Source organism: Ranitomeya imitator, chromosome 1 (genome assembly GCF_032444005.1).
Source record: "Ranitomeya imitator isolate aRanImi1 chromosome 1, aRanImi1.pri, whole genome shotgun sequence".
Lineage (NCBI taxonomy): Eukaryota > Metazoa > Chordata > Amphibia > Anura > Dendrobatidae > Ranitomeya > Ranitomeya imitator.
In genome coordinates, this window is record NC_091282.1 from 407,415,401 (window position 1) to 407,430,386 (window position 14,986).

The 14,986-nt window shown below is 48.9% G+C and overlaps 1 protein-coding gene across 2 annotated transcripts in view; it reads left to right on the forward strand.

The window, feature by feature from the left end:
- Positions 1–4,350: 4,350 nt before the first annotated feature.
- FRMD3 (FERM domain containing 3) overlaps positions 4,351–14,986 on the forward strand; it is a 297,732-nt gene continuing 287,096 nt past the window's right edge. For both annotated transcript variants that reach the window (XM_069762775.1, XM_069762783.1), the window contains exon 1: positions 4,351–4,582. In XM_069762775.1, coding sequence (XP_069618876.1) covers positions 4,442–4,582 — 141 coding nt within the window. In that variant the 5' untranslated portion in view covers positions 4,351–4,441. The remainder of the gene's footprint in view (positions 4,583–14,986) is intronic.

A 14,986-nucleotide genomic window follows, 5' to 3' on the forward strand; every position in this document is an offset into this window, starting at 1 on the left:
CTCCACACTGCCCCTACCACAGACATACAGCTGCAGCCTCCACACTGCCCCTACCACAGACATACAGCACCAGCCTCCACACTGCCGGTACCACAGACATACAGCTCCAGCCTCCACACTGCCGGTACCACAGACATACAGCTGGTACCACAGACATACAGCTCCAGCCTCCACACTGCCGTTACCACAGACATACAGCTCCAGCCTCCACACTGCCCCTACCACAGACATACAGCACCAGCCTCCACACTGCCCCTACCACAGACATACAGCTCCAGCCTCCACACTGCCCCTACCACAGACATACAGCACCAGCCTCCACACTGCCCCTACCACAGACATACAGCTCCAGCCTCCACACTGCCGGTACCACAGACATACAGCTGCAGCCTCCACACTGCCCCTACCACAGACATACAGCTGCAGCCTCCACACTGCCCCTACCACAGACATACAGCTGCAGCCTCCACACTGCCGGTACCACAGACATACAGCTCCAGCCTCCACACTGCCGGTACCACAGACATACAGCACCAGCCTCCACACTGCCCCTACCACAGACATACAGCTGCAGCCTCCACACTGCCAGTACCACAGACATACAGCTGCAGCCTCCACACTGCCGGTACCACAGACATACAACTGCAGCCTCCACACTGCCCCTACCACAGACATACAGCTCCAGCCTCCACACTGCCGGTACCACAGACATACAGCTGCAGCCTCCACACTGCCCCTACCACAGACATACAGCTGCAGCCTCCACACTGCCCCTACCACAGACATACAGCTGCAGCCTCCACACTGCCAGTACCACAGACATACAGCACCAGCCTCCACACTGCCCCTACCACAGACATACAGCTGCAGCGTCCACACTGCCGGTACCACAGACATACAGCTGCAGCCTCCACACTGCCGGTACCACAGACATACAGCTGCAGCCTCCACACTGCCCCTACCACAGACATACAGCTGCAGCCTCCACACTGCCGGTACCACAGACATACAGCTGCAGCCTCCACACTGCCGGTACCACAGACATACAGCTGCAGCCTCCACACTGCCGGTACCACAGACATACAGCTGCAGCCTCCACACTGCCCCTACCACAGACATACAGCTGCAGCCTCCACACTGCCCCTACCACAGACATACAGCTGCAGCCTCCACACTGCCGGTACCACAGACATACAGCACCAGCCTCCACACTGCCCCTACCACAGACATACAGCTGCAGCCTCCACACTGCCCCTACCACAGACATACAGCTGCAGCCTCCACACTGCCCCTACCACAGACATACAGCTGCAGCCTCCACACTGCCCCTACCACAGACATACAGCTGCAGCCTCCACACTGCCGGTACCACAGACATACAGCTCCAGCCTCCACACTGCCGGTACCACAGACATACAGCTGCAGCCTTCACACTGCCGGTACCACAGACATACAGCTCCAGCCTCCACACTGCCGGTACCACAGACATACAGCTGCAGCCTCCACACTGCCCCTACCACAGACATACAGCTCCAGCCTCCACACTGCCGGTACCACAGACATACAGCTCCAGCCTCCACACTGCCCCTACCACAGACATACAGCTCCAGCCTCCACACTGACCCTACCACAGACATACAGCTGCAGCCTCCACACTGCCCCTACCACAGACATACAGCTGCAGCCTCCACACTGCCGGTACCACAGACATACAGCTCCAGCCTCCACACTGCCCCTACCACAGACATACAGCTGCAGCCTCCACACTGCCGGTACCACAGACATACAGCTCCTGCAGCAGCAGCCTCCACACTGCCCCTACCACAGACATACAGCTGCAGCCTCCACACTGCCGTTACCACAGATATACAGCTGCAGCCTCCACACTGCCGGTACCACAGACATACAGCTGCAGCCTCCACACTGCCCCTACCACAGACATACAGCTGCAGCCTCCACACTGCCCCTACCACAGACATACAGCTCCAGCCTCCACACTGCCGGTACCACAGACATACAGCTCCAGCCTCCACACTGCCGGTACCACAGACATACAGCTGCAGCCTCCACACTGCCCCTACCACACACAAACAGCTGCAGCCTACACACTGCCCCTACCTCAGACATACAGCTGCAGCCTCCACACTGCCCCTACCACAGACATACAGCTGCAGCCTCCACACTGCCGGTACCACAGACATACAGTCCAGCCTCCACACTGCCGGTACCACAGACATACAGCTGCAGCCTCCACACTGCCCCTACCACAGACATACAGCTGCAGCCTCCACACTGCCCCTACCACAGACATACAGCTGCAGCCTCCACACTGCCGGTACCACAGACATACAGTCCAGCCTCCACACTGCCGGTACCACAGACATACAGCTGCAGCCTCCACACTGCCGGTACCACAGACATACAGCTCCAGCCTCCACACTGCCGGTACCACAGACATACAGCTGCAGCCTTCACACTGCCGGTACCACAGACATACAGCTCCAGCCTCCACACTGCCGGTACCACAGACATACAGCTGCAGCCTCCACACTGCCCCTACCACAGACATACAGCTCCAGCCTCCACACTGCCGGTACCACAGACATACAGCTCCAGCCTCCACACTGCCCCTACCACAGACATACAGCTGCAGCCTCCACACTGCCCCTACCACAGACATACAGCTGCAGCCTCCACACTGCCGTTACCACAGACATACAGCTGCAGCCTCCACACTGCCGGTACCACAGACATACAGCTGCAGCCTCCACACTGCCCCTACCACAGACATACAGCTCCAGCCTCCACACTGCCGGTACCACAGACATACAGCTGCAGCCTCCACACTGCCCCTACCACAGACATACAGCTGCAGCCTCCACACTGCCCCTACCACAGACATACAGCTCCAGCCTCCACACTGCCCCTACCACAGACATACAGCTGCAGCCTCCACACTGCCGGTACCACAGACATACAGTTCAGCCTCCACACTGCCGGTACCACAGACATACAGCTGCAGCCTCCACACTGCCCCTACCACAGACATACAGCTGCAGCCTCCACACTGCCCCTACCACAGACATACAGCTGCAGCCTCCACACTGCCCCTACCACAGACATACAGTCCAGCCTCCACACTGCCGGTACCACAGACATACAGCTGCAGCCTCCACACTGCCGGTACCACAGACATACAGTCCAGCCTCCACACTGCCCCTACCACAGACATACAGCTGCAGCCTCCACACTGCCCCTACCACAGACATACAGTTCAGCCTCCACACTGCCGGTACCACAGACATACAGCTGCAGCCTCCACACTGCCCCTACCACAGACATACAGCTGCAGCCTCCACACTGCCCCTACCACAGACATACAGCTGCAGCCTCCACACTGCCCCTACCACAGACATACAGTCCAGCCTCCACACTGCCGGTACCACAGACATACAGCTGCAGCCTCCACACTGCCGGTACCACAGACATACAGTCCAGCCTCCACACTGCCCCTACCACAGACATACAGCTGCAGCCTCCACACTGCCCCTACCACAGACATACAGTCCAGCCTCCACACTGCCGGTACCACAGACATACAGCTCCAGCCTCCACACTGCCGGTACCACAGACATACAGCTCCAGCCTCCACACTGCCGGTACCACAGACATACAGCTGCAGCCTCCACACTGCCGGTACCACAGACATACAGCTGCAGCCTCCACACTGCCCCTACCACAGACATACAGTCCAGCCTCCACACTGCCGGTACCACAGACATACAGCTGCAGCCTCCACACTGCCGGTACCACAGACATACAGCTCCAGCCTCCACACTGCCCCTACCACAGACATACAGCTGCAGCCTCCACACTGCCCCTACCACAGACATACAGTCCAGCCTCCACACTGCCGGTACCACAGACATACAGCTCCAGCCTCCACACTGCCGGTACCACAGACATACAGCTCCAGCCTCCACACTGCCGGTACCACAGACATACAGCTGCAGCCTCCACACTGCCGGTACCACAGACATACAGCTGCAGCCTCCACACTGCCCCTACCACAGACATACAGTCCAGCCTCCACACTGCCGGTACCACAGACATACAGCTGCAGCCTCCACACTGCCGGTACCACAGACATACAGCTCCAGCCTCCACACTGCCCCTACCACAGACATACAGCTCCAGCCTCCACACTGCCGGTACCACAGACAGACATACAGCTCCTGCAGCAGCAGCCTCCAGCGCACACTGGCCAATCCCGGGAGATCCTGCCTCTTGCAGCTCCAGCATCCACAAGCTTCCCTCCCAGCCCCAGCACGGTCACTGTGTGGAGGGAGGGGAGAGGAGGAGGAGGAGAGACAAGAGATGCATCTTGTGCGCTCCTGGTAACAGCCTTCGCCCGTTCTTGTGGTCTCTGAAGACGAGGTGCATGTTCGGCTGCCAGTGCACCCACCACACGGGGACTATGAAAATGATCCGCCTGCGGACCCCCAGTATGAGGTCACTGAACGTGGAGATGCGGTGCACCGTGCGGCTGCCGGACGACAGCGAGATCTGCTGCAACATCCAGGTATGAGGCGGGTCAGTGGCGGCAGGGCTGAGGCGGGGAAGTTCCACTCTGCGGCTCCTGGCAAGTTTATGTGCCGCCCCGGACCTGCGGGGAAAGTTGTGTGTGGCACCGTGTACGCGGGCACCTCTGGCCCCACAGCTGGCAGCATGGGCGGCTCTGCCACGGCTCCTCTGTAGGAGGCTTCACCCATATTTACATCCACATTCCCCACACGTGAACGCTCCGCCAGGCGCCACCCTGTGTCTCCACGCCACAGACACGCACCATAGTGCCAGCTGACAAAGGATGGCACTGCTCCCCTTACTAATGACAGCCAGCATGTGAGGGATCAATCCCATCACAATGATGCTCCAAAAGGGTCCCACATGCCAGGTGCTTGTGCCCCCTTACTGAGCCCCTGCAGTGACTGAGTGGGGGTCCCCTAGGTCTTGTGAGGTCATATGCGCCGGTGCTGGGTTGTGCGTCTGATAGTGTATATTCTCCCTGGTGGTATTCTGTATCCCCTACACACGGCATAAAGCAGCCCAGAGGGGTCACCGTAGGATTTGATTTCACGTGACGATACTTGTACGCCTCTACGATAATGCAGGCGTCATAGACATTGGCAGCCTGATCACACTATCATCAATGTCCCTTATTCTTGTATTTGACGTGGCTGCTCTGTCATACGCAGGAGACGTTTATCCGCAGGTCGTTGGAAGGTCCAGTTTATATTAGTAGCATGTGTATACTAGCCCGCCATACACATTAGATGCCGGCTAGCATCCCCATACACAGGCCGAGCGCTCCTGTGCCGTCTGTGAGAGGGCCACCACCACATACGTCTGATGGCGACTTATCACACCAATCAGCAGTCATGCCGGGTCCTTAAGTCCCCGACAATCAGATGTCTAAGGTCCCAAAACACTTTAGACTGTCGGACGAACCTGTCCGACATTGACGGGCTTGGACATCAGATTACTAGCAGATCTTCAGGAACTCATTTCTCAGATCTTGCTTCCCAGTCCAGCCATACTCATGTGGAGAGGATAATACCGTGTTTCCCCGAAAGTAAGACCCCCCCGAAAGTAAGGCAGGGTGGGGGGTTTCGGGGGGTCCGCCAATGTAGGGCACCCCCCGATTGTAAGGCAGGGTAGCGGGAGGGGGGGGGGGCCGGGGAATGTAAGGCTGATTGGCCGATCAGCCTGTTCGTCACAGGCTCCCTAGTCCCTGCTGGCCATCAGCTCGAGCTGTGATTGGCAGTAAGCCGGCTCGCAGCTGATTGGCCGAATCAGCTGCGACGTCACGGCCTGCAGGCTCGCTCCGATTGGTCCAGCTTCCCCGGCATCCGAATCGTCAGCCCGGCACCGCAGAGGAGATCGAAACAGAAGGAAAGTAACGTTAAGTTCCGAAACTCTCTCTGTGTGTGCGTGTGTGTACGGTATGTGTATGGGTGCCGTATGGGGCTGTATGTGTCAGTGTGTGTACGGTACCGGTACGATATGTGTGTGGGTGCCGTGTGGGGCTGTACCGGTACCGTATGTGTCAGTGTGTGTGGTGGCAGAGTGGGGGGCAGAACCACTGTATGGGGAGGCTGCAGGAGGGAGGATGGGGTGGATGCCGGACTCTCAAACAATGGGGATGCTGCAGGGGGGAGGATGGGGTGGATGCCGGACTCTCAAACAATGGGGATGCTGCAGGGGGGAGGATGGGGTGGATGCCGGACTCTCAAACAATGGGGAGGCACCAGGGGATGCCGTACTGTACCATACAACAATGGGTAGGCTGCAGGGATACTGTATGGGGAGGGATGTCGGACTGTACAACAATGGGGAGGCTGCAGGGATTGCTTGCTTGTTGAACAGTCTACCGTAATGTAAAGTACCGTACTGTAAAACAGATACGGAACCAGAAACAATGCTGATACCGTATATTTTTACCCCCAGATGAGCTCTTCCGGTCCCGGTAAAAGAAAAAGCTACTCTGTGGAGTACAAAAAAGGGATAGTGGAGGAATCTCGGGGCAAGAATCTTGCGGAATTCTGCAAACAAGATATTCTTGAGACATTTGTTTGATTATTTGTTTGACCATACTGTTCAGCCTGTTAATAAATGTTAATTTTATTGTTAAAAAAAATTGTAATTTTTTTTCCCCAATGTAAGGCCTCCCCCGAAAGTAAGGCAGGGTGGGACTTTTGGGGGTAAAATTAATGTAAGACAGGGCCTTACTTTCGGGGAAACACGGTAGGAGTGGTCATTTACCTCAGATAGTAAGCTGTGCCCCCTGACTCCCCCATGTACATGTACTCTTGGCTCGGCTGTTTGCGTGTTCTCACCATAAAGGGATAAAAAGTACTGTCAGACAGCTCTGATGACAGCGTTTCTCATTTGAGAACAAATGATCGGTCATGTTGAAATCCAACAGCCCAATCCTTCTCTTTTTTGACATCTGAGTTCAGCACACCCAAGGTGAAGTCTTCAGGATCAGCATATGGTACTTTAATTTGTATGGTAACTGTAGGGTTCCCATGCACATCAGAAGTAATAGGCAAACCTTATATCAGATGTCCCGGGGACAAATTACCGGATATGCTGGATTTCAACTTGCCCGATCCTATTGGTGTCTGTCAGTAGCTTAAAGTGCCACTCCAGCATTTATTTTTATTGCACCGCTGGAGCGGTGCTTTAGATGTAAGTCCCCTGCTCCCTGTCTCATACTCACCTGCCGCTTTCATTGTTTTTGCGCATCGCTCCCGTCGGTGTCCGGCGAAAAGGGACCTGTCGGTAACTCCAGTGTTTCATGGAGTGGCGCATTGGTCACTTCTCAATACAAGTCTATGACAACCTTGTTCCGGCTCTCATACACTTGTAATGAGAGCTTGTGAAGAAGCTTCTAATTCCAGCTAGTCAGGACCTACTGTCACAAGATGGCGCTGCGGGACCAGAGTGGTGCCGAAAAATGGTGAAGATTCTGGAGGGTAAGTATATGACCAGGGTGGGGGACTTATATGTGAAGTGCCAATCCAGCTCTGAAAAACAAGTAAACCCTGGAGTGGTGCTTTACAGAAGTCCTTTCATGAAGTTTTTTTTTAACTGAATCAGTGTGTATGTGCATGTAATGTAGTGTAATCTGTGGTAATGTACCCACCTACCACAGTCCTCTCCAGTATCCAGCGCCATTCTGCTCCTCTTCTTTGTGACGTCACCGCTTGTCATTTACAATTTAAAGCGCCACTCCAGCAGTTTTTTTTTTCAATTCACCACTGGAGTGGTGCATAACATCCAAGTCCCTTGCTCCTGTCTGATACTCACCTTCCGGTGTTTCCATCTGTTTTCACCACCACTTCGGTCTATCTCCTGCAGTTTGTGACCTGACAGCTGCTCCAGTGTTTCATGGAGCGAGCCGGAGGTCACTAAACAATGTAAGTCTATGAGAGCCTCGTTCTGGCTCTCATATAGTTTTATTGAGAACTTGTGGTGTAGCTTCTTAGCTCCGGTTCCGAAAAATGATAAAGACACCTGAGGTTAAGTATGTGACTGGGGGCAAGGAAGTAACATTTAAAGCACCACTCCAGCTATGAAAAATAAAACCCACTGGAGTACAGCTTTAAGTGTATGAAGTGTCAGAACAAGGTTCCATAGGTTTACATTGTAAATGAGACTATCGGCTCACGCATATAGTATGTAATGAGCTGAATGCGGTGACGTGACTGAGAACAGAAGACTGCGGAAGGTGAGTACATTAACACACTACGCTACACACAAATATACACAGGTTTCTAAATAAAACCTTCACAGGCCTGCTTCTTTTATCACCTTTCCACACTGAGAACATACACGCTCCGCCAAGTTTACATGTGTGTTGGGGTAGTCAGTAATATTTTACTGATAGCTGTTGAAGGTATAACACCTGTCATCTGCTTATTGAGTACTAGATGGTGGCCCGATTCTAACGCATCAGGTATTCTAGAATATTCTGACTGACAGAATGTATTCAGTGAACGTGACTGAACTATGTGGCACTGTGACTGACTGAACATGTTCAGTAAATGTGAGTGAACTGTGTCGCACTGTGACTGACAGAACTTGTTCAGTAAACGTGACTGAACTACGTGGCACTGTGACTGACAGAACTTGTTCAGTAAACGTGACTGAACTATGTGGCACTGTGACTGACAGAACTTGTTCAGTAAACGTGACTGAACTACGTGGCACAGTGACTGACAGAACTTATTCAGTAAACGTGAGTGAACTATGTCGCACTGTGACTGACAGAACTTGTTCAGTAAATGTGACTGAACTACGTGGCACTGTGACTGACAGAACTTGTTCAGTAAACGTGACTGAACTACGGCCAGACTGCGCCTGTCGCTGATTGGTCGCGGGCGACTGGCGCGACCAATCAGCGATGCCGGATTTCCATTACAGACAAACAGACAGAATTAGACGATTATATAGTAGATGAGGACTAGAAAAACCAGGGCTGTGGAGTTAGTAAGCCAAACTTCCAATGCCAACTCCGATTCTTCCATTTTTCCACACTCCAATTCCAGCTTTGACTCCTGTTCCTTCATACATGACCCATTTATAATAATTAGGAAGAAAGTAAAGATGTTGTCCACTCCTTTATCATTGAAGACCTCTCCTTAGAATAGGCAATCAATGTCTGATCGGTCAGGGTCTGACACTCGGCACCCTCAGAGATCAGCTGTTCTCCGTGTTGGCCAGAAATGCTCGTCCATTTACTGGTAGTGGCCAAGGCTTGGTACTGCATATCCGCCTCCTATTCAAATCAATAGGGGGGTAAGTGTGCAGTACTCGATCACGGCCACTATCAGTAGACGGAGCAGCTCCGCAATTGAGCATTTCTGGCCAACACTGAGAATAGCTGATTTCTGTCTGGGGGTGACGGGTGTTGGACCCTGACTGATCAGACATTGATGGCATATTCTAAGGAGAGGTCATCAATGATAAAGTAGTGGACAGCATCTTTAACTGCAGTAAAATTTTGATGGCAGGTTGCTCAGCACCGTCATTGCTACGTTGCTATGAAAGTATGTATGCAGAAAATTATACATTTAATTCCAACATTAAATACATGTAATATTTTCGTTTTGAAGCTGGAGTCGATACATGTCTACAACTCCACTCAAAACGGACTCCCGAGTCCATGGCCCTGAGAAAATACATCAGAGTGGAGATCATATTGCCATTAGACCATTATGTGGAGACGATTGTTAAATATTTCATATGTTCTACCTTTTCCATTCTTACAACCAGGTCTACTTCTTACATATATTATTCACTGCTCCGGGCGCGCTTGCTTTCAGCACTGGTTAGTTCCTATTGTGCGCTCAGGTTTTCACCATCAGAAGCTGTGATCAGCTCTCTCTGCACATGCTCCAAGTCTGATGTGGCTCCTGTGATCCCTAATCTTTGGCTAGCTGGCGCTCCCTCTGACAAGTGTTACTGGTCTAGTTTTTGTATGTTTTGGGAGAAAGGTAACGAGGGTATAAGACAAGTGCTGCCAAGCCATCCAAAGTTACAGTACTATGGGAATGGCAGAGAATGAGGGATATTGGCAAGCAGCATGTGGCATTTGAAGAAATCATCCTCGGGGCACATTTCTAATTCACAAAGTCCATGCTAGAGACATTGCATTTGCATTGATTGATCTCCAAAATGAGACATTCTACAAAGTATCTGAATCAGCACCCATTAAAGATTCCTTCTAGAAAGCTCTACCAGTAAAGCTAGTTTACCTTCTGGCATTATCTCCTATTTTTCAGTTCCAATAGAGTGTAATGTGGATATTTTTGTGAACTTTTTACTGTGGCAAGTCCTACCTAGCCAATCTATGGGTATAAATACCAAATCTGCCAGCATAGGTTTCTATAGAACGTGCAGCTATAATAGGGGTGCACAGTTACAGCCATATCATGCTTTGTGAAACTAGATTTCATTTAGCATAGGGTTTAAACAATTGACGTTGTGATCTGATTGGTTGTTTGCAATATTTTATTCCTCCAGAAAAGTTACGAAAAACCAGAAATGAGTATTACTGAATTCTCCATCTCAATAGAGTAGACCATGTCAGATGTATGAGGGAAGTTGTAAGCCAGATTCTCCTCTATTTATTGCCCCTGGCAAAAGTGAGTTTCTGCCAATGAAGCAAAATGGAGCAGGCAGGTTGGAATGCAATATAAGTAAAATAAGCATTTCAAAGCAAATGTTTCCTACAGGTTTCATTAAATATGATGTAAAAAGTGACAATTTTAGGAATTGGCGTCTACAAAAAAGAAGTGCCTCACCGTCATATATTCCCAAATGTAAGGTGCATTCACACTGCGCCGTTATCATGGACTGGCATTCTTCCGACAGCTCTTTTCTGATAAACATGCAATCAAACCAGGCTGCCCATCACCCAGCCATTGAGCAAAACACTTCTGGGTTGGGTTATTTTTTGGTTTACACTAAAGATCATCATTCTCGGCAGCACATGGTCTTGTGCAAACAGGACCTGGCTGCCAAGAAAAATGGTATCCTGTGTCCTCTGAATTGTCTATTACTGATCATTCAGTGCACATCTGGAGCGGGGTGGCCGGTGTAAACAGGCTATTGCACGACCGCTGACACATATCGCTGGTCTACAGTGGTTTAACGTTGCGCATCAGTCATTGTGAATACTCCTTTAAGGTTGGTGTATTGTAGCCAATCAGCAGCACTGAAGAACTGCCGACCAGCGACTTGCTTACTGATTGGTTGTTTTATAGCCTGTTTACACAGGCAGACCGCGCTGTAATCTGTAAAGGAGTCAATGAGAGTGTATAGTCTGCTATTGTTCTTTTTCAGTTGGGTGGTGTAAATCCCCCTTTATTCCTTACCCTGTTCTATGATGGGAGGACCAGGTTTTGAGGCGTGCAGTTACACTTTATCTATTTGCTATGTAAAATATTTGTATGATTAGTAGCCAGAAATACTGCATGAAAACCAGCTGGTAGACCTATTGAACGATTAGTGTCATACCAATCACTGCCATGATCACAATAGGTCTTTATGGCCCAGGTAGGTCCCATATACACATCTATTTGTAAATTTATCAAAAGTCCCAAAATATTTAGCACATCTCAAAATCATGTTAATAAACCAATGTTCCCCAAAATATCATCGGGGAAAAAGAGGCATAAACTATGTCAGAATTGTCTTTTTTAAAACCAATTTTAATCAGTAAATAACGTTAAAATACACTACAATAAGAAAAACGCAGGGTAAAGCTCACAGTACATATGATTGGGAACAATAAATTATACCAGGTAATATAGTAATAATAAGCATATACAGCCACTGAAGAACAGTATATTACACACTGATAACTGTGTTTCTCAAATAATAGATCATGGAACCGCTACTCTCCTATTATCCTCAAATGGCTTCCTGTAAATAAAGTGCAAAGTGCCTGATACAGCGTGCGTATCAATAGACTAGGGCGTGGCATGAAATTGCACAGTGCTCAATCAAATAGGGCCTTTAATACCCTCTATAACCTGCCATGTGAAAAGCGCAACTGCCCAGCGCACAATGCACATTGGTAAGCTGACATATAGTGTATAAGCATTAGTAAACTTACATAGTCAGCTGTCCCGGTAAATAATGTTCCACAACGACCCCGACAGCGCCGTTTATCAGGAGGGCGTTAAACACTTATCAGGAGGGCGTTAAACTAGAAGAAGAGGGGACGGGAAGAAAAACATTAGACTTGAACAAAGAAGACCCAGGAAAACATACTCAGATGGGAGGTAAGAACATTTCTAAAGCAATCCACAGCGAGGAGATTGGAACAAAACAAAATCCTCTAAACTGCATGTTCGCAAACGCCAGAAGCCTGACAAACAAGATGGAAGAACTAGAAGCAGAAATATCTACAGGTAACTTTGACATAGTGGGAATAACCGAGACATGGTTAGATGAAAGCTATGACTGGGCAGTTAACTTACAGGGTTACAGTCTGTTTAGAAAGGATCGTAAAAATCGGAGAGGAGGAGGGGTTTGTCTCTATGTAAAGTCTTGTCTAAAGTCCACTTTAAGGGAGGATATTAGCGAAGGAAATGAGGATGTCGAGTCCATATGGGTCGAAATTCATGGAGGGAAAAATGGTAACAAAATTCTCATTGGGGTCTGTTACAAACCCCCAAATATAACAGAAACCATGGAAAGTCTACTTCTAAAGCAGATAGATGAAGCTGCAACCCATAATGAGGTCCTGGTTATGGGGGACTTTAACTACCCGGATATTAACTGGGAAAGTGAAACCTGTGAAACCCATAAAGGCAACAGGTTTCTGCTAATAACCAAGAAAAATTATCTTTCACAATTGGTGCAGAATCCAACCAGAGGAGCAGCACTTTTAGACCTAATACTATCTAATAGACCTGACAGAATAACAAATTTGCAGGTGGTTGGGCATCTAGGAAATAGCGACCACAATATTGTACAGTTTCACCTGTCTTTCACTAGGGGGACTTGTCAGGGAGTCACAAAAACACTGAACTTTAGGAAGGCAAAGTTTGACCAGCTTAGAGATGCCCTTAATCTGGTAGACTGGGACAATATCCTCAGAAATAAGAATACAGATAATAAATAGGAAATGTTTAAGAACATCCTAAATAGGCAGTGTAAGCGGTTTATACCTTGTGGGAATAAAAGGACTAGAAATAGGAAAAACCCAATGTGGCTAAACAAAGAAGTAAGACAGGCAATTAACAGTAAAAAGAAAGCATTTGCACTACTAAAGCAGGATGGCACCATTGGAGCTCTAAAAAACTATAGGGAGAAAAATACTTTATCTAAAAAACTAATTAAAGCTGCCAAAAAGGAAACAGAGAAGCACATTGCTAAGGAGAGTAAAACTAATCCCAAACTGTTCTTCAACTATATCAATAGTAAAAGAATAAAAACTGAAAATGTAGGCCCCTTAAAAAATAGTGAGGAAAGAATGGTTGTAGATGACGAGGAAAAAGCTAACATATTAAACACCTTCTTCTCCACGGTATTCACGGTGGAAAATGAAATGCTAGGTGAAATCCCAAGAAACAATGAAAACCCTATATTAAGGGTCACCAATCTAACCCAAGAAGAGGTGCGAAATAGGCTAAATAAGATTAAAATAGATAAATCTCCGGGTCCGGATGGCATACACCCACGAGTACTAAGGGAACTAAGTAATGTAATAGATAAACCATTATTTCTTATTTTTAGGGACTCTATAGCGACAGGATCTGTTCCGCAGGACTGGCGCATAGCAAATGTGGTGCCAATATTCAAAAAGGGCTCTAAAAGTGAACCTGGAAATTATAGGCCAGTAAGTCTAACCTCTATTGTTGGTAAAATATTTGAAGGGTTTCTGAGGGATGTTATTCTGGATTATCTCAATGAGAATAACTGTTTAACTCCATATCAGCATGGGTTTATGAGAAATCGCTCCTGTCAAACCAATCTAATCAGTTTTTATGAAGAGGTAAGCTATAGGCTGGACCACGGTGAGTCATTGGACGTGGTATATCTCGATTTTTCCAAAGCGTTTGATACTGTGCCGCACAAGAGGTTGGTACACAAAATGAGAATGCTTGGTCTGGGGGAAAATGTGTGTAAATGGTTTAGTAACTGGCTTAGTGATAGAAAGCAGAGGGTGGTTATAAATGGTATAGTCTCTAACTGGGTCGCTGTGACCAGTGGGGTACCGCAGGGGTCAGTATTGGGACCTGTTCTCTTCAACATATTCATTAATGATCTGGTAGAAGGTTTACACAGTAAAATATCGATATTTGCAGATGATACAAAACTATGTAAAGCAGTTAATACAAGAGAAGATAGTATTCTGCTACAGATGGATCTGGATAAGTTGGAAACTTGGGCTGAAAGGTGGCAGATGAGGTTAAACAATGATAAATGTAAGGTTATACACATGGGAAGAAGGAATCAATATCACCATTACACACTGAATGGGAAACCACTGGGTAAATCTGACAGGGAGAAGGACTTGGGGATCCTAGTTAATAATAAACTTACCTGGAGCAGCCAGTGCCAGGCAGCAGCTGCCAAGGCAAACAGGATCATGGGGTGCATTAAAAGAGGTCTGGATACACATGATGAGAGCATTATACTGCCTCTGTACAAATCCCTAGTTAGACCGCACATGGAGTACTGTGTCCAGTTTTGGGCACCGGTGCTCATGAAGGATATAATGGAACTAGAGAGAGTACAAAGGAGGGCAACAAAATTAATAAAGGGGATGGGAGAACTACAATACCCAGATAGATTAGCGAAATTAGGATTATTTAGTCTAGAAAAAAGACGACTGAGGGGCGATCTAATAACCATGTATAAGTATATAAGGGGACAATACAAATATCTCGCTGAGGATCTGTTT